General features: G+C 39.5%; 3 protein-coding genes across 3 annotated transcripts; 1 reads left to right on the top strand and 2 right to left on the bottom strand.

Annotated features, from left to right (window-relative positions):
- Positions 1 to 74: 74 nt before the first annotated feature.
- Positions 75 to 3,597, top strand: prelid3a (PRELI domain containing 3A). The gene is made up of 7 exons (XM_004078041.5): positions 75 to 459; positions 716 to 884; positions 973 to 1,062; positions 1,173 to 1,243; positions 1,390 to 1,492; positions 2,285 to 2,359; positions 2,499 to 3,597. The coding sequence occupies exons 1-6, from the start codon at positions 425 to 427 to the stop codon at positions 2,342 to 2,344; spliced, it is 528 nt and encodes a 175-aa protein (XP_004078089.2). The 5' UTR covers positions 75 to 424; the 3' UTR covers positions 2,345 to 2,359; positions 2,499 to 3,597.
- A 695-nt stretch (positions 3,598 to 4,292) lies between these two features.
- fbxo32 (F-box protein 32) lies at positions 4,293 to 10,279 on the bottom strand. Its single transcript, XM_004077769.5, has 9 exons — positions 9,973 to 10,279; positions 9,377 to 9,498; positions 9,132 to 9,181; positions 8,918 to 9,010; positions 7,237 to 7,330; positions 6,614 to 6,798; positions 6,339 to 6,521; positions 5,489 to 5,632; positions 4,293 to 5,368 (listed from the first exon to the last, which is right to left on the bottom strand). The coding sequence occupies exons 1-9, from the start codon at positions 10,080 to 10,082 to the stop codon at positions 5,285 to 5,287; spliced, it is 1,065 nt and encodes a 354-aa protein (XP_004077817.1). The 5' UTR covers positions 10,083 to 10,279; the 3' UTR covers positions 4,293 to 5,284.
- A 3,751-nt stretch (positions 10,280 to 14,030) lies between these two features.
- LOC101168570 (kelch-like protein 38) lies at positions 14,031 to 18,081 on the bottom strand. Its single transcript, XM_004078040.5, has 5 exons — positions 17,929 to 18,081; positions 16,176 to 17,396; positions 15,951 to 16,092; positions 15,756 to 15,861; positions 14,031 to 14,799 (listed from the first exon to the last, which is right to left on the bottom strand). Exons 2-5 carry the CDS (start codon positions 17,393 to 17,395, stop codon positions 14,507 to 14,509), a joined length of 1,761 nt encoding a protein of 586 aa, XP_004078088.1. The 5' UTR covers position 17,396; positions 17,929 to 18,081; the 3' UTR covers positions 14,031 to 14,506.
- Positions 18,082 to 19,046: the final 965 nt, after the last annotated feature.

Here is a 19,046-nt window from a genome sequence, read left to right as displayed (position 1 = left end):
GTATTTAATTGTATGGGTGAACCTTGAGAAGTCAGCAGGAGTTTTATTTTTTCTGTCAGGACCAACTTCCTGTATCTTAATTCCCTGTGCTTGATTCTTGTCATTCCGCCGATGCACCGGCTACTCTCTGGTCTCCCCTTTATTTATCCCGTTCGTGTTTTCCGGGCGTTGTTGTCGTGACGCGTAAATTATCGTCTGGTGTTTTCTTTTTGGGCCCTTACCTCGATAACTCGACAGTCACACGAGAACAGGAGTTGAAATGCATTTTGGCTCTCTGACGATTGCGAGCCTCATCGCATCAGGCCCAGTTCTGCTACCGGTCCCATTTCCTTATATGATAGTGGTCCGGTAAAATGTAGTTTTGGGAGTTTTTAAGCCTGGTTTGGTTTTATTTTTTATTGATTTGGACAGAAGAGCTTTCTGAATGATGAAGATTTGGAGCACGGAACATGTTTTCAGGTTGGTCTTACAGGCGCTATTTCAATAAATGTGGGCGGAGACTCATTCACACCTTTACCAACTAACTGCATGCTTGCTTCTATAAATAGGATCTAACCGATTCATGGTAAACTTCTTCCTGTTGTGTCATATCTGCAGTTCCTTTTATAAACACTTAATAGCACAGCCACTAAAATGTCAGTTTGTTACAATAAAATCGAATTTGCTGTTTATTCCAGTCCAAATATTTGTCTTTATTGTTGTTTTTTTGTGTTAGTTACCCCTGGGAGACTGTCATTAAGGCTGCCATGAGGAAATACCCCAACCCCATGAACCCCAATGTGGTAGGGGTTGACGTGCTGGACCGTACTTTGGATGCGGAGGGACGCCTTCACAGCCACAGGCTCCTCAGCACTGAGTGGGGGCTGCCGGGTATTGTGCGTGCGGTCAGTCTCACACACTAACCAGACAGAAAATCTGTTTTCCAAACCGCTTTTGGAAAACATTCTCTCATTTGACTTTGCCTGTCTGTAGATACTTGGAACAAACCAGACGCAGACCTATGTGAAGGAACACTCTATAGTTGATCCAGACGAGAAGAAGATGGAGTTGTGCTCGACAAACGTGAGATCCCACAGAATGTACTGCTTTGGTCGCATCTCCTCTCCCAGTTCATGCCACAAAGTCTAATGCATTCTGACTCAATAGCTTTCATGTTGTGACGTTTTTTACAGATTACTCTTACCAACCTTATATCAGTGGATGAGAGGCTTCTTTACAGACCACACCCAGAAAACCCTGGGGTGTAAGTCCTCCTCTTTTGCCCATTTTCTAGATCTTGTCTTTTTTGTTGTTTGGGAATCCAAAGAAAAAAGACCTGGAAAATGTCACAGTGATAACACTTTTTATCGCATACCATCTGCCTGTGCTTGTCCCTCGCCTTCTCCTTAGTACTGTTCTGACACAGGAAGCAATCATCACTGTCAAAGGAGTCAGTCTAAGCAGCTATTTAGAGGGGATGATGGTCAGGAGTATGTCTGCCAACGCCCGAAAGGTAATAAGTAGATGACTTCATGTTTATTTTATTGTCAGTGGTCAAACATGTCATATGTAGGAATGCTTTTTAGGTCTAAAAACTGGAAACATACTATATTGCTATAAGGCATGCTGCTTAAAAAATATATATGTTAGAAATTATATTGTTATTCCTCAAGTTGTACCTTTTTCAAGAAAAATTTCAATTAAAAAAAATTAAAAATGCGCATTTGATTCTTATTTAAAAAGTAGACTTGACAATTAAAGGATGCATAATGCATAACCTTTCCAACTCAAAAGCATGGGAGAGGATCCATCCTGATTTGGGCTTGTGTTGGCAGGTGAAAATACTCTTCCAGGATACATAAAACAATAACTCAAGAACAACATTATAGTCTTAAATGACCCTAAAAACATCTTTTCCAGGTAACATGAATAAGACATTTGAAAAACTGAGAGATGGTGTAATATCTGTCAAAAATAATGGTCGAATGTTTGCTTTGTGCTGTTTTTATGTCGTTTCTATCTATAATGGAAACACATGTTAAAGATTTTTTTTTACTTGAGCCTAAGCCTTTTTCCAACCTAAGAAATCATTTCCTCTTTTGATTATTTTCCTATATTCTGCATGCAACTGTGGCCCAATAGTAATCTCAGACACACATGTTGAAACACTGTTTATGCTGCGTGCTTTCCTCTGGCAAATGGATGCACATATTGTTAGTTATTGTTATTGCAATTATTTTCATGATTTTTCCTATGGAAATGCATAGTGTCCCCTTTAATAGTTTCCCTCTGTGTATACTTTCAGGGCTGGGATGCAATTGAATGGATTATTCAAAACTCTGAAAGAGAAAATGTACCTCTTTGATGTTTACCAACCCTGGTAAGCTTGGATTTTCTCAGTTTTTGTTTTAAATACAATGTTACAAATTACAAATATATATTTTTTGCCAACATGCATAACATTTGCATGTTTTATGAGTTAATATGACTCTTGGTGTTTCTTTATGTGCATATTTAAGGGTCAAGGTTTACCGTGAAGACTACTAGGCTGCGGCGTGTAAAAGACTGGCACCCCCAGCATTCTCCTGGACCTGTTACGGGTGGAAGGAAGGAAATCTTTGGCCAAAGCTGAATGGTTACAGAACATTAACAAGCAAACAGGACAAGTGTGTAATTAACTGCTCATGAAGCATTCATCAACTAATTTACTATTTAAGAAGAAAAAAAACTGAGCAGAACTCCTGAAAATATGTCAAGCTTGCAATCGCTTCCCTCCATTTACGTTTAATTTACCGTCTGCATTATCTTCAGTGGAAATAAACTGCCACTGAAGACGCCGTTTGAAAAAAAAGGGATGGTACAATGTTGATTATGCAACAGAAATCATAGTTTTATTTGTCATTTATAAAATCTTTTAGTATACTTCAAACTAGAAATCTGTTCAAATCATCAAGATGTACTTATAGATGTAATAAGCTGAGCACGAACTGTAAAATGTTTGCATGATAGAAGAAGAAAAAACTAAAGGATCACGGTGAGGTATTAGGGGAAAGGATATTTCTTTGAGGTTTTTGTCAAAGAACTTTAGATTAAATCATCAGCAGATATTCATTTCAAGGGGAATTCTTCATTTCAAGGTACAAATACACTGATTTCTTTCAAAGAAAAAAGAAGGGATTGCTTTTCCTTCCACCAGCTTGTTTGTGACATATATTGTTGAAAGTGGCAGGATGACTGGATGGACAAAATCGACCTTTCCCTTTCTTATGGCCTTGAAATAATACCAGTGTATTATTGCTTTGAAAGCACTCTCATGCCTTCTGTCAGTGCTACACATCATGCCTCTAAATCGAGTGCTAACTCTTACAAAATACATGTAGATGCTAAAAGTAACTAAGTGCAATGCTGCACCGCTGTGTGCATAAGATTTATGTGCTAAAAATATTTTCTAGATTTAAAAATTAAGTATTTGTATTGTTTACTTTTTTTATTTAAACATTGCATTTTACTTAACACATTGCTTTTAACATTTGTTCTGTCCAAAACTGTAGTTTACTTTTTTACTTTTTTGGTTGTTGTTCTGTCACTATGAAAGAATAAATGAAGTTTTGAACCTGATGTAATGTTTTCAATTAGCTGGTATTTTAAAGTTGTCAAAACTTTGAAGGAACATTTTTGAAAAAGGCTATTTGAAAAATTAAGTAGTTTAGAGTTAATGAGACAAAGTGTTATAGCATTTTAATTGTTAAGTAAAAAGTGGTTCTCTTTGAAATTGCAATTTATGTTGAAACTTAATGCTTAGGTCTTACACATTGTTAAAGCAAAACAGAAAAAACTTGAATATAATGGAATACTCTGGAGCAGTCAAGGTGCTAAACGTAATTTATTATGTGTATTTAATCCCCCCCCAAAAAAATCTTAGTATTTACAACACATTGTTTTTGTTTCCTCTCAGTTTGTAATGAGTTAATGCCAATTGGGTTGCATTTCCCAACATGACAAGTAGATGGCAAGCTTGCTACAAAAGCCTGCAGGACTGCTTCCACTTGTTTTGCTTCCCCTTAACCCTTGTGCTATCCTAGGCACTTTAACGTTGGGGGTTGGGTCATCTAGACCCACTACTAGACAGTGCTCTGAACCTTTTTTCTTCAATGATTTGTGAACCTCACTGGTGTCCATGGATTACATGAAATCTTTCCACCTTTATAATGGTAGGAATAACACGTCAATGTAAGGGTGGAGTCATCTAAGATAGCACAAGGGTTACACAAGCCTTCAAGCAAGTTTACGCAACAAATGACAATACAGGATGCTTAAAGACAACATCAAGGTTTAATTTTATTTATTCAACAGAAAGAAACTGTACTGCATAGCATGTAGACCATTCCTGGGTGTCTGAGCAGTGTCTAAGGCAGGTTTGGCTGTAAACTGGATCTTTAAAAAGAATACAAATAAAAGTGCACTTCCTCAAAACCTAGAGTGCAAAGGCTCGATAAATAAGTAAAAACATTTAGCTGGCTGGTTGCACGAAACGAGAGAGGAAGGCTTCCAAAGGTAACCTGTCACAAGTAAAATAAAAAATTTTAAAAAAGGCATCAGGATCTGAAAAAGTGTGCATAGTTCCATACATTATGACAAATAATCTTTGGTAATGTTTTACTGCAGTGCTGCTGCTGTAACACCCAAACAAAAACAACACAAAAAGCAATATCAATTCCATTTTTTAAAAAAAGTGAAAAACAAATGTGTGAAAACAGACAAAATACTCTTATTAATTTCTCATTTGCTACTCTGAACTTCTATTCTGTATTCCAACTGCTGACAATATATAAACATTAAATAAATTGCACCGCCCTGTATTTGTAGGCCTCATATTAGAACTATTAACTACTAATTTCAATAAAAGAAAAAGATAATAAATGTCCCCTTTTTCCTACTTAAAACTAAGGTTTGAAATAAAATAAAAAATTGTTAATAGGGAATCTAAACAAACAACTTCAGAAACTACATTAATTCAAGACTGAACTCCAAATACTGAGAATTCACTTTCTGCTGCTCTCCCTTTTTCTCCCAAAAACATAATATGGTTCTTCATCACACTCACATTCAACAATGAACCTTCACAGAAGCTTCTGTTCTCTCCCCCCAAATAAAATTATAATAATAATAATAAATTGCAACGTTGTCCTGCCGCCTGTGTCCCATCACAATTAAATACCATTCTGATACAAAACAAATCCTGTACACTATGTACAACGTGTCAGTTCATTTGGGGTTTGTTTGGGTTGAGAAGGGATTGATGGGATCAGAAGTTGAACAGATTGATGAAATCTTGAGGGGAGAGGGACATGGTGCAGTTTTCTGGGTTGTTGGCTGTGCAGGGATGATCCTGAAAACAAGGTGACGTTTATTTGATCATTTGTCGAGTTAAAAGTTAATGAATAAAAAACACAAATGTATAAACTCTGAACCTTTGCTGTAGAGTCAAGTGACAGAAGCAATCAAATACCTTCCAGAAAAGGATGTGGCAGTGTGTGCAGAAGTGCAGGGTGTCGCTGTACTGCTCTCTGTGAGGATAGCAGCGGCTCAGCTTGAAGTACATTTTTTTCCACTCCAGGTGGCCTTTATCCGACACCATCAAACGTCTGCGAATCTAAAGAAAAAAAACAAGGCAGACTTTAAGGAAATGCTAAAAGTTGACCAAAGGAGAAACCCTAAAATTGATTCAAAAACATTCATTGACACCCAAGTGGTAGACTTAAACCATCTCTCATTAAAGTCCCACTCCAATCATCTTTTGATCTATTGTAAAAGCATTTCCAGTGGTCTTATGCTCGTTTCAAAAGGCTTGCGTCATTTTCTAGGACATAGATTATGCAGAGCGGCTGGTTCATTAAAAATTTGCCTCTTAGCTGTGGCGGGACTATTCACTTCCCATCATCCGTCTGTTTTATCCATTCTCGTGATCTTAAAGCTCCTCATAACCCAACCTAACATTACTGGTGCAACAAAATTGGCAAACAATAGTGGAGCTATACAGCTGTATAGTTTTAAGCTAGACACCAGCTCGGATGTGGAGAACAAAAACGTACATGGATCCATTTTTCTGCAACCTACTAGCTTTTTCCAACTGCATTTTTTTGTCTGCTCCTGATTCACAAAGATCAGAACTAAGAAATACGCAGAAATGCAATTTTAAGCTTTATTTTCCTTCTAAATGTCCTCCGTCATGAGAAAATGCCACAACAACATACTAAAAGCCTGATTTTCATCGGAGTGGGTCTTTAAGAGCTCCGTCAGTGTGCATGTTCCTTTGCCTCCTTTCATGATTTATTCAGATGTGTAAAAAGATGACATGCCTGCCGATCTGTGAAGTGGTAATGGCAGAGTTTCTTCCACAGCAGCCGGTCTTCTGTGAGGACTCCCAGTTCTGGACACACTTGGCCCAGGCTCACCAGGTCTCTGCCATCTGACAGACGATCCATAATGCTGAGCTGCAGACTGGCAGGCAGGTCAGTCAGAGTCATGCCTGTGCATGTGGGCTGAGGAGGACATTAGAAACAGTTACCATGGAAATTCACACACCAAAAAAATTCAAAAAAACATTTCTGTAGGACAGTCTAGTGACACCAACCCTGTTTATCTGGATGTTGTCCAGCTGCTGCTGCCATTGCAGGATGTTCTCCATGCGGTACACCCACATGTTGATGTTTCCCACCAGGACAGACTTGCCCATGTCCTGAACCAGACCACACAGCGAGACATAGAGCGTCTGCAGCAGCTCTTTGATGGGACGGACGTTCTGCTGGTCATCCAGGACTGTGGAGGGTTTTCTACATCAATTATTATGAAAATTTATAGAAGTTTCAAACTCTACATGTTCCAATGCAAACACCTAATATTTGCAGAGTCAATTAAAAAAAAAATATGTCTGTCATTGTAATCCTTGGCAGGTTTTCCCAAAACCAACAAAACACAAAACTGTGTTTAGCAGAGGGAACATTCAGTTTACACTGTGGCGTGCAAAGAGGGTCTGTTTTTTCTCCTGCATGAATCTACATCTCTCTTCAGAGACGCCTGGACTCATTTGCTCACCTGCTAAAGCAAACAACCCAATTCTACGTCTTATACCTCTCTCTAACCCCATTATTTCAGTTTATAACATCAATTAAATTAGCTTTACATGTGTTTGAAAGCCTGAAACTTTGAGGCACCTGCCTGCTGTTAAAAGAACAAATAAAGAGTGACAGGGCTCACCTTTTTGAACAACCCTCTCCAGAATATTCATGTAGTTTTTCTGTGCCACTCCACTGAGCGAGGGGAGCTGGGACTTGGCGATAAGCTCCAGAAGCTGCAGCAGAAAAGAAGAAGAGGGAAAAACAACATAAATTTCAGCCCGTCTGGAGCAGAGACTCCCTGTTCCACAGCCTGGATGCTCTGCGTGCGTTAGCCTGCATTCTTACAAAGGCATTTGCACTCCTGACAATAACCACTGCCATGGACAAATATGGGAATGCTCCACGTGGTTGTTAGTTTGAGATGGAGCTGCATTCAACAAAGCCCAAAAGTCAAATCCTGGCTCCGGCTGGACTCATTTCAAGGGGGAGTCGAAGCTACTGGAAAGGTGTTTGATGGCGGCCCAGACAGCCTGCACAGCGGCCTCCTGATCATCCTGTCATGGTTAGTCAAATCACCTGACAGAATGTGCATGCGCGTCTGCGCACTTGTCTGGTAGATGCCACTGGGGAGTGAACAAACGGAGACTTCCAGGACAACATCTCAGCATGTCACAGATGCTGTGGTATGGAGAAACTCCAGCTCAAACACAGCTTACTTATAGCCCCAAAAGAGAAGCATTAAAAGTTTCCTGCTGGAGATAAGTATCAAGAAATATCCCAAGTAGAACCAAAATAAATGTGGAGGCTTTTATAAAGTCCAATAAAGCTTCATAGTGATGAATTTTTCTCCTAAACCAGCTTTGCCAAGCTTCCACATTCCCTCCTGTCTGCTACTTTCATGAATATTCCTTAAACCCTTATCTCCCGTCCTTTTGGATGCAGCTGCACCTCAGCATTTCAAAGTTTTTCCCTTTTATACAGAGAAACGTGCTTCGCTGATCACTTTCCTTGAAATACCCTTCATTCATAAGCTCCCCAAGATCAGAGACAACCACGTGTCCATCTGAAAGAACATGATCTGTGTAACTGAGACCAAGTTAAACGAACCTGGAAATGGTGCGGCAGTGAAGAGCAGTGACCTAGCACACTGTGTCCAGGCCGGACACTAGAGTTACACTGCCATATTGTTCTCTTAGGCTTAGCCACACAACACTGCAAAGGTTAGTGAAATCCTTCCCAAAGGCTTGTTGAAAATGAGTCTGAAGTCACCAGGTAACCATCAGGGGGAGTTTTTAAACCTCCAGAGTTGCAAAAGCCTCTTGAGCAACATAGGAGACCACAAAACACATCTTTCCCCCATTTCCAGTGTGCAGCAAATGCAGCATGTCGTTACAATTGCTTGGAGAAAAGTGGATCTTTGTTTTTGATCATGTCACAAAACTCTAAAAATAACAGTTATGTTCTGAAAGTCGAAATAGGAACATTTTAAATTAAAAAATCCTTACTATCATATTTGAAACTTTTAATTACCCACAAAAAATGAATAAAGAAAGAGACAGGTCTGTACAAAGACAAACGACTCCTGGAACGGATTGTGTAGTAAACAGATGCCAAAGTGTTTTTGGCTTTTTAAAAACCCACACACAGACTCTGTGGGTCATTATCATCAACACTGAGAGGCCTATCTGCTCAGCCGTGATAAGTCTCGCAGTGCCTCACACACCCTTTAGGCTCCCAGCCACTCCAACTATACACATTAACCATAGAAAGAAACACATAGACAAGAAAAAAAAATAGCAGGAGAAGAGGCCAGAACTCACCCTGACAACGTAATTAAATCTTCTGGTGTCCTTGATGGCGCTGCAGAAATCCAAGCGGTTGAAGGCCTCTCCCAGCGTACAATATCCATGGCGCTTAGAGAATTTAATTATTGGGGCATTAGATTGCAATTCTCTGCACGAGTATAGTTTTCTTTGGCAGGTTTGGCAAATGAGATTGGAAAAAGCTAATATGAAACTAATTGAGATGGTTTACCTCTTTGGTGCTTCCCTTGTGAACATAAATCCACTTTTCCCTGTGGAAATCTGGGAGAAGGGAAAATGGGTTTAAATAGAAGGCCGACACACACACATGATACAGTTTCAGACTCATGACCAACTTCATGAAGTGTGGGCAGAGTGATCATAAATAATCAATACACCCCTTAAAATACTTCTGGAGGTGAAATCTTGTATTTTATTATGATGTTTGTGTATGTTTTGGATACTGCAGGGACTCACAAGGTGCTTTGGTGTTATTGTTCATCAAGTCTTTTCTCCTCTTCTTTGCAGACATTTCATAACCAAGAGAGATCAGCAGGTTCTCCTTGTTGAAACACTCCTCCTCTTTGACTTTACAGAAGCTTAAGGTGAAAAACAAACAGATTAATTGAAAATATGTAGCTTGATACAGAAAGTTAAGGTCTATATTTAAGCCTTTACACTGAAAAAAGTGACTTGTTTCAGGAAAAATTGTCTCATTTTATGTCTTGCAAGAAAAATACCAAAATACCCTTATAGTTTAAGAAAAACTTTTCCACATCCACAAATTTTTTTTAATAAGATCCCCCACACACACACACACATTTGAAGAGCTGTTTAGGGTTCCTGTTTTTTGCAATGTAGCGTGAGAAAATAAGAGCCATGGTTTGGAAGAGACAGGCACAAAAGTTTTAAGCCCCTCTCTTATTTTGAAGTTATTAATAGCTCAGTTTGGAAAAAGGGAGCCTGGCAACCAGGAGCAAAACAAGCGTGTCACTCAGGCCAGTTCTTCCATCACAATCTTTGTCTGCTAAAACATCTCCTTCTGCAGCTAAATGCATTGCTTCAGCACAAACCTCTCCATCGAGACTTTATTGTTCTCCTCTAAAGTTGTCTTCTTCCAACCATCTTCGGTTTTGACCCAGTTTTGACCCGGTGACCTCCAGTCCTGTCCCAGAAAAGGCATCCCGAATCTTTAAAAATAAAAATAAAAAAAGTAAAATAAAATTCTGAAACTTATGTAGAAAGCGTCAGAGAGTAAAAGTGTTCTGGGGCCGCGCAGTTTTATCCTCGGTTTGTATCCTACTGTTGACGCTGCGCAGCTCCGCTTTTATCCTCCGAGTCTGAACCCGGAAGCTCATTGGCCCCGCCCCCTTTGGAAACTTAGCTGCAACACGTGGCTTTGTTTACCATCTCAAGCATTGCAAAACCTCTGGGAAGGGGGGAGAAATGGCATCGGGAATCTGAGCGTTTTAATGTCACGGAGGATGGGACACAGAAGACAACAAGGAAGTCGGATTTAAAAAATGATCAAACGGGGAGATAGACTTGAAGGAAAACAAACTTTGAAAGCTGTTATGTAAGGGTTCTGTAGCAGGATTACTCAAGTATGCTTGAGTTTAACATGAGCCTCCCATTCAAACCAGTTTCAAACATTACCAGCCTGTGGTTGTGTATGGATGTATCACGGGTGTTTTAAATAATGAGGCTGATTAGCATCTCCCACAGCTGTCTGCAGAATGAGCATCGTTACATCATGCATTGAGGAGTTCTGTCATGACCTCTGAACTTTGAAAATGGCAATAAAGTCCCCCTGATTTACTAACAGCTTGACCTATAGATTATAACTTCTTGAAAATGCACTTTGGACTGTAAAACTAATCTCTGGAAGTTTACCACTGTATTTAAATTTGTAATTGATCCACCAAGACAGAAAGAGCCTTGACCAAGTTGATTTGATTTTGACTTGTGCAATGAAAGTTCTGTCAAGCAGTTAGACCCTTTGGTTGTATTGGAAAAAATATTTTTACATTGGAAAATACTTTTTAAAATATTAATTTATTCAACTCACTGATTTTGCAGCATATCATTGATCATATTAGCTCCAGATCATCCGCAGTGGATGTGTTAGTGAGACTGGTCATCGACAGTCTGATGACAATAAGAAATGTCACATCTGTCATATAAAGGACAAGCACAATAAAATTCAATAAAATAATAAAATAATTAAAAAACATTTCCTGAAAGTCCTCGAAAGGCTTATTACTGTGAATTTCATTATAGAAGCTGTGCACAAATGTCTGTCTTGTGTGTGGGACAAAGCATGGTGGCTGTATGCTGTGGACAACGAGTGGGGTCTTTTTTCCAAGAACCGTCCCCTTTCAGCACAGCAAGGCTGTGTTTTGAGTTTGATTGCACTCTATTTCAAAGAGTCATACTATCTGTTTATGAGCTGTGCAGAATTTGACATCTGACAAAAAAAAAACTGTGTATGACAGGGATATATAAGCCGACAGAGCTCTGACTGATCATATGTGTCGCAGAAGAGCTGAAATTGTTTCTCTAGTGGGTAGCAGAGTTGAGGCATGTGGTAGAAAGTGGAAGACTTTTTACAGTCTATGGTGGAACTTTAAGAATAAATGGCTAATGCTGTGTGAACTGCTGAGGTATTGTTGATGGCGTTTTGAGTCCCGAGAGACTATTTAAAGACTATTTAAAGGGCAGGTTGAATCACAGGATGACATGGAAAGTCCCAGCAAGTGCCTGGTCAGTTGACAACTGTGCAATGACCTAACAAACAGATATTTTTAGTTCTGTTTAATCAGTGAATGATGAGCATCAGTGAATTAGATAGTTGCCTTTAATCAGAGTCACATGAATCACCATTAAGGTAATGCAGTTTATGCTGCTCCTCTAACAACACCCTTTGTATGAAGACCTTTCATGTCTGTTAGATTTTAGTCTTAAACACTGGAGTAATGTACATATAGATGTTTGCCTTTTTAGATGTTTTTTTAAAAAATGAGTAACATCCTTTTCCAGCTTACACTGTTCTGATATTTTGTTTTGATACTAAAACAAACTCAATGATTTGATTTAGGGACATGACAAATTCCTTTCAGGTATTTTTTCACTGGGTAGGATTTTTGATGGCTAATCTTTGTGTGAAAATCTCGTGCCGCCCAACCCACTATCTAAAGAAAAATGCATCCTTCTTTTTATTAAATAGAAATATAAAGCATAATCTTTCATACCAAGAAAAGTCTACAACCTTTCAGTTAAATCAGATATTGCATTTAAATGCACCCCTTATTTTTAGTAGAAATTTCTACTCTGCAGAATGAAAAACAAATAGAGTCATGCATTTTGTTAGTTCACCTTTTATTCTCAGAAAGCAAAAGTCAACACTGTTCATAAATTTTAAATAGGTCATATTTAGAAAACCATATTAGTTGAAATAAAAATTCCTGAATTTGATTTAAAAGATAAAAAAAACATGGTAAAACGTATGTACCTCATCTTGTGTGTATTTTTTTTTTTCAAACAAGGTGTTTACGCACTATTCTATAGTGAATAATAATGCCATATTTTATGTCTTACACCAAATATTCCAATAAAATTATCAAACATGCTCAAAAGTTACTTTTACAAGTTCTGGTTAAATTTTAAATATTTTTTTAAAGACATAATTTGATGAAAATTGTGTTTTTAACAAGTTCTTGTGGCGTTTTTCTCATTTTTGTCTGGACAAATGTAAAGAAAATGAAGCTGAAAATCGTGACTTTTTCTATATTCAATTTGCTGTGAATCAGGATAAGACAAAAAATGATTTGGAAAAAGGCTGTAGTTTTAGTTGTAATGTAGAAGCTACAGTCAGTGGGCCATTAGCGAGAGAGCATGTAAACAAATGGGTGAAAGGAAGTGGGGTCGGACTAAATCCGGGCCAACAGTCCTGCCACAAGTCAGAGGGAAATTTCTGATAAACTACTGCCACTTCGCAGAAACTATGTCCTAGAAAACATGACAAATAATCGCAATCCTAATCGTAATTCTGAATAACCGTAATTAAAAGACCACTGGGACCGCTTTTAGATCAAAGGAATGATTGGAGTGGGACTTTAAACCCCCAAAATTGCTTGATGATTGTAAACAATGTGGCCTAACAACAATAGGAGGAACAATAATGTCACACAATAGACAAAATGAGAAAGATTTCTCAGTATATTCTACAGAGATTCAGAAAGTTTTGGCATGTTTAGTTCAGATCAGCATTAGATTGCTGTTGTCTAAATTCTTTTTTTTGTGTCAGTAGTATGCATCTATTTATTTATGTCTGGGAAATACAGACTTGTTATCTAACTAGAACAGGTTTTGAATGTCGATACTTGTGTCCTCCTCCCACAGATTTCTCCATCGCCACAGCTGATGTGGTAAAGAGAGATGACAGCTGGCCAGTCCTGCTCGAACTCTCCAAACTACACGGAAGCAGACGCACAAACAAACACGTTCCTGCACCCTCTCAACCACCTCCTCCACCTGTTGCTGCTCCTCCTGCATGACTTTCATCACTCTCGCAGGTTCTCTGTTGTGAAATGGGGCACTTAGGTTTCTAGTCTTCCCTCAGATCTGCCAGTTCTCGCTCTGGCAAACAGAGCCCTACGCCCCACATGTAATGCTTGTTCCCTTGTTTGTTACTCGAAATAACATCAGATCACCTGTAGTTTTTCCAGCCCCTCCCATCACCTCTCTCACCCTCTCACCCCTGTATGCCATTCGCTGGCAGAAACAAAAACATCCGATCAACTGCTTTGTACTTCTTATAAACTCATTCATTCACATCAAATGAGAGACAAGTATCTGATTGCATCCATAGGATCATTGTATGCGTGAAACATCTATTTGTCTAATGATGTTTTCCATCTCTTGATCAAATGTTCTTTCTGTGTTTTCTTGTGTCCCCTGTGTTTAGTGCAGAAACCTGTCTGGACACATTTATGTCCTTGATGGACACACTAGGAGGGGGATCAAACAGTCATAAAGTGAGACATAAGCAACACGTGTGCTGCTCAAATATCCCCTCAGCTGACTAAGCACTGCTGTTACATACTATAATTAGAGAAACGGAGAAGGTCTATATGTTGGAAAGAAATGTGTTTATTACGTACAAAAACAAACGTATAAACCCGAAAACAAAAATACAAAAGCATTAGTGGACATGGGCTACATGTTCCAACAGATTGTTCTGCAGACTTATCACATTCAGTTCAGTAAGTATTCACTGGAGAAACTGTGTTATCAGACTTCAGGCCTCACACCGTGGACCAAACCAAACACCATTCAACCGGGAGATTGACAACTTGACACTTTTCCAGTGAAAACTGTCAAAAAATTAAAATTACATTTTTACCTTTTCCAAAGTTAAGCAGGTTTAAACCTGAGGTGAAAGAAATATGGATAAAAACATAGAAAATAGTTTAAATAAGAAAATCACCTTTTCAGAAGTCAACATTGTTTTACATAGACATTAGTTATGTATTGTCTCAAAATCAGAAAGTGAAGTCCCTTTTAAATAAATAAAAAACAAGCATCTTGTTACACAATTGGCCTCTGTTAGTTCTGTTTCGCTCGAGTCTCTGAGACACACGTCAAAGTCACAGAGCCGTGGTCAAACAGTTTGTGTGGCAAGCTCCCTGCTGACGTCCAAGAGTCTGTCAGTGAGTCGTAGACCTCAAAGGAGTTAGAGTCCTCCACATCATCTTGTCCTGTGAGGTAGCGTCCGCCCGTGATATAGAGTTTGTTGTTGAGAACAATGGCTGAGTGGTGCATCTTCCTCTCTTTCAGGTTGGCACACACGGTGAAGCGGTTGGTCTTGGCGTCGTATGCTAGCATTCTCCTAGTGTATCCTGCGTCAGTGGAGAAATTAATGTTAGAGGGATAGGCTTTTGCAATGATGCAGTCTTTATTATGTAAAACCTGTTTCATAATCTTAATAAAAGGATCAGCTTTTAATAAAGTTGTTGCCCTATTGTTGTGTTTTAGAAATGTATGCTTTGTAATTGTGTTTTTAAAGGCAATGTCACACAGCCATAAGTACATTTTGTGCATATTGCATGGAGGAAAATTGGTCAGACGTGAAAATACATGAAATAAATGAGAAAAGTTGGGGTCTTCATGTGAAATTTTCACAGATGTATAACAAAAAAACCTACATTAAAACTAGGAATTACAAATAATCCACACAAAGAACACATGAATCAACGTAAAAGCCAAATCTGGCCCAAAGATTTGTGCATAAATGATATAATTTGAACATGATATGTGCGCTGTATAGATGATATAGGACTTATACATCGGTGGTACATGCGTGAAAAGTCTGTTAGATATACATGGAAGGGTCATTAAAGTCACATATTTGGCTATGCATTTCACAAAAATCATGCATAATTGCGTAATATAATAATTCAACTATACGTAAAATATGCAGAAACTGTATAATTCTCACCTCAAAATTTTTTTTTGAACAGCTTCAAACCGAATTCACGTAAATCCCTGTTGGCCAAAACCCTATATGGATATCTGCACACATCAATGAATGACGAACATAAGGAACACTCATGAATTATCGATATCACGAATGTTTTACGAAAGACCAAATTTCATTTGTGTAAAATGTAAGAGTTGGCTGTGTGACGCTGCCTTATGGCCTTGCTATTCTGTTTTTATTAACGTGTAGTATGAAACTATTTTAGTTTAATTTTTCTTTGACTCGATTTAGATTATTAATGATTTATCACATTAGATTTTCATGTTTTTAGAAATAATGTCCTTATGTGTTATCAATCACAGCTCCACCACCCACCTCCAACGATGTAGATTAATTCCTTCAGAACAACAGCTGGAGCGGACACATTTTTCACTGTTCTGTTTTCCATCTTAGACCACATGTTCCGGCCTATGTGATACACCTGCAGTGGCGGTCAGGAGGCACAGGTTAAGCAAAGAAGCATAATACATTTTTCCCTAAAAGAAACATGACAGTCCAAGCAACCCCTACCTGTATCAATCTGACAGGGTTCTTCAAAACATCCTCTCCTCCAAATACGTAGATCCTCTGGTTTGTTGCTGCAACTGCAGGGTGTAGGACGGCTTCCGGCATGGGCGCTATCCACTCCCATTGATTGAACATACTGTTGTACCTTTAAAGGTCATTATAATAATGTTGTCAACTTTCAATAGTGCATTTTCTTATACTTATAGAGGTGCTGAAGGAAAATCGTACCTTTGAACACTGCTTGTTAATCGTCTGTCTGGTCCGAGACCCCCCAGGACAAAAATAAAGTGCAGGTATGATACGCTTTGGTGGGCAAAGCGTGGCTCCAGCATTGACTCTGCAGTTCGCCACTGGTTGCTCTTGAGAGACAGCGTGTAGACGCTTTTGCTGACTTGGCTGTGCTTTGTGTTTGTGGTCAAGCCTCCGATTACATACAGGACGCTGTGAAGCGCGACGTAGGATGGTTTGTGAAGACGAACGGGCACTTTAGCGAGCAATTTCCATCTCTGGCTACTCTCATCGAAGGCTAAAGCCTCCCTTGAAGTCTGCTCGCTATTCTTCCTCCCTCCAATCACCACCAACATTTCTTGGTAGGTGCATCGGCGGGGGGCGTGCCAGAGAGGTGAAAAGTCAACAGCAAAGTTTTGGATGCATTTTAAGTCGACGCAAAACATGAGGCGTCTCACAGAGTCTATGAGCTCAGTGCAGAGGGTGGAGGACTGGATTAGAGGGTCATTTGCTATAAACTGGAAGAGGTAGGTTGGGTGGATGTGTCGAAGGCGAACCTTTTTGAAAAGGTCACTGATGGTCCTACGCCTGGACATGGGGTCATGGTGGATCCAAGCAACAAGCGTCTCAAAGACCTGCTCTTCCTCTGCGCAAAGATTGTCATCATCCAGGTACCCCATCAGCTCTGACAGGGAGAGCTCACACAGGTCTTCACATGCTGACACTTCAGAGAAGCTCTTCATGGCCATTTCTTTTGCTTTTACTCTCAAACTGCTACAGTTCATGATTTCAGAAAGTCTTATCATGCTTAAACAGTTGTCTGGAATTAGGTGCTCCTGAAGGAAACTTGAGCAGATCTCAAAAAGACGGATGTACTGCAACATGGACGCCACCTGCATCAGAGGGAGCACAACATCCATTCTGAGACTAACGAGGCCGGTGTACACATAGTCGACGATGCTGCTCAGAATGGTTGGTGAGATGCCCTTTAGGTCAATCTTGGTCTTCTGTTTCTCCGCAAAGTCGTGGCAGAACATGGCTCTGAAGTACGGACTGCTGGACACCAGGACAGCCCGGTGGCAGGGGATTTGAGTGGTGCCCGAACACAGCAACACATCAGTCAGGATGTTCTCCTGTCTCAGTCTGTTGAGCTGCAAAAGCAGACTGGAAGACTGCTCCTTGTCTCTGTAGTGGTGGACCTCAGTCTGAGGTGTCTCCATGCTGGAAGGCAACAAAGTGTAAAACCATTTAGGTGTCAATCACATTGAAACAGTGTTGGATTTTCATGTTCTTTAAAAGCCTATCTGGAACAAAATTCTATGTGGAGAACTTGAAACCAAAGCATCAGTCTGTTTTGTTAGCTCAACTTTCAACTGCTAGTTCCTTAATGCATGGCTTTAGAACATTAACTGTTACTTGGGCTTTATTCTGCATGTTATATCTTCATGAACAGAGCACATGTGACAACACAATTGTTGCAAAAACAAATGCACATTTTACAAATGCACATTTTCTCTTCTGTGCAGCCGTCATGCATTCGTTTTGCTGCATCTGGGTATCAGCACCCTTCAAGAGTTGGTTGAATCTTTTCTGAATCCATTTCATGCAACATTTGAGTTTGAAGTCTTCAAAAAGAAAAGTTGAGTTTTAAAAGTATTGTGGCGCCAAATAATACAGTGATTTTCGCATAGCTTCAGTAGACAGGCAGTTGCTCTTTGCATATTGAGATGCTTCACTACAAAGTAGCTCTTACCTGTATCCTTTCTTTTCTCAGATAGTACTCCTTGGATTATGCTTTCTTTAGGGCAAATTCTCAGAACAAATCTCAATTTCTTGATGTTTTCCTGTTGGTGATGCTCTGCAACTCTATGTGCCTCCCTCTTTGTAGGGCACGGGTTGCATGCTGTTTGTTGTCGTGGTCTCTTTCCACGAGGCCTGTGTACATTCCTCCCCTAAAAATAGAGCCTCTCTTGGCAGGACCACTGCAGACTCACATGTGACATGTCAGAAAGGTTTCCCAGTATCTGTCTGATCTCAGAACCTAATGACTCTCTTTTCTGTTGTTTTTCTGACTTTTACTTTTCCACCCATCTTCCTTTCATTCTTTCTCACATAGACAGTCAAGCTTTCTTTCTTTTTTTCAATCCCCCAGTCATCTTTTTCTCTATCTGGGACATGTTTTTGATGATAATACAGCAGTGACACTTGATGACACTAAATCTGTCAGGTGCTGGCTTGATGCTGGAACACGCAGAGATGGAAAAGCTGGATCGTGTTACTGCAGCAGCAACATAAACACAGAGGTTTGAGGAGATCAGCGTTCAATTGAAGGGAACAAGACCAAGTAAAATGTTTCTGGCTGGGCCTCCAAGCATACCAAGTGTAGCAATATTCAAATGAAAGTAAATGGAAATAGATGAGAAGAGTTTAACACGGGCCTTGGAAAAAATGAAAACGTATCCATTTTGTTTTAGCAACGATTCATCCTAATTTAACTGTGTCCACAACTGATGCTTGCATATCGGCATTCCTGCTCATTTACATATTATTTGTGTCATGCTTCTATAGACACAAACATTCTTATTTGCAGCAGCTTATGTGGAGAACATCCCACAAGGTGGCAATGTTATTGACTGCCTGGGCCTTAAAGCTGGAGCAAAATGAAAGTGTGTTTCTCATATGTGGGCAAAAAGAAACAATAAAAGCAAAACACTTATCGCAGTCACCGACGAGGCATGTTTCTCCTTGTACTCAAGCTTGTTTACTGAGCTCTACAAATCAGACACAAACAGAGGATTCAGTCGCCATGACTGCTTGAGTGCAGCTGAATAAATGTTGCGCAACCCATTCGTCAGTTTAAATTCTTGCTGC

The sequence above is a fragment of the Oryzias latipes genome, chromosome 16, assembly GCF_053564925.1.
Source record: "Oryzias latipes strain Hd-rR chromosome 16, Olatipes_Hd-rR_3.1".
Taxonomy (NCBI): Eukaryota; Metazoa; Chordata; class Actinopteri; order Beloniformes; family Adrianichthyidae; genus Oryzias; species Oryzias latipes.
Note: the sequence above shows the minus strand (reverse complement) of the source record. Positions and strands in the feature narration are given on the sequence as shown.

What these genes read in the sequence shown, in the direction of transcription:
- prelid3a (XM_004078041.5), top strand. Translation starts at nt 425, where the DNA reads ATGATGAAGATTTGGAGCACGGAACATGTTTTCAG. An exon ending in TGCCGGGTATTGTGCGTGCG is followed by an intron (nt 885 to 972) that starts GTCAGTCTCACA and finishes GCCTGTCTGTAG; the next exon opens with ATACTTGGAACAAACCAGAC. An exon ending in TGGAGTTGTGCTCGACAAAC is followed by an intron (nt 1,063 to 1,172) that starts GTGAGATCCCAC and finishes CGTTTTTTACAG; the next exon opens with ATTACTCTTACCAACCTTAT.
- fbxo32 (XM_004077769.5), bottom strand. Translation starts at nt 10,082, where the DNA reads ATGCCTTTTCTGGGACAGGACTGGAGGTCACCGGGTCAAAACTGGGTC. An exon ending in ACAACATCCAGATAAACAGG is followed by an intron (nt 6,522 to 6,613) that starts GTTGGTGTCACT and finishes TGTCCTCCTCAG; the next exon opens with CCCACATGCACAGGCATGAC. An exon ending in GCCACATCCTTTTCTGGAAG is followed by an intron (nt 5,369 to 5,488) that starts GTATTTGATTGC and finishes CCTTGTTTTCAG; the next exon opens with GATCATCCCTGCACAGCCAA.
- LOC101168570 (XM_004078040.5), bottom strand. Translation starts at nt 17,395, where the DNA reads ATGGAGACACCTCAGACTGAGGTCCACCACTACAGAGACAAGGAGCAG. An exon ending in TTAACAAGCAGTGTTCAAAG is followed by an intron (nt 16,093 to 16,175) that starts GTACGATTTTCC and finishes TGACCTTTAAAG; the next exon opens with GTACAACAGTATGTTCAATC. An exon ending in ACCCTGTCAGATTGATACAG is followed by an intron (nt 15,862 to 15,950) that starts GTAGGGGTTGCT and finishes CCGCCACTGCAG; the next exon opens with GTGTATCACATAGGCCGGAA.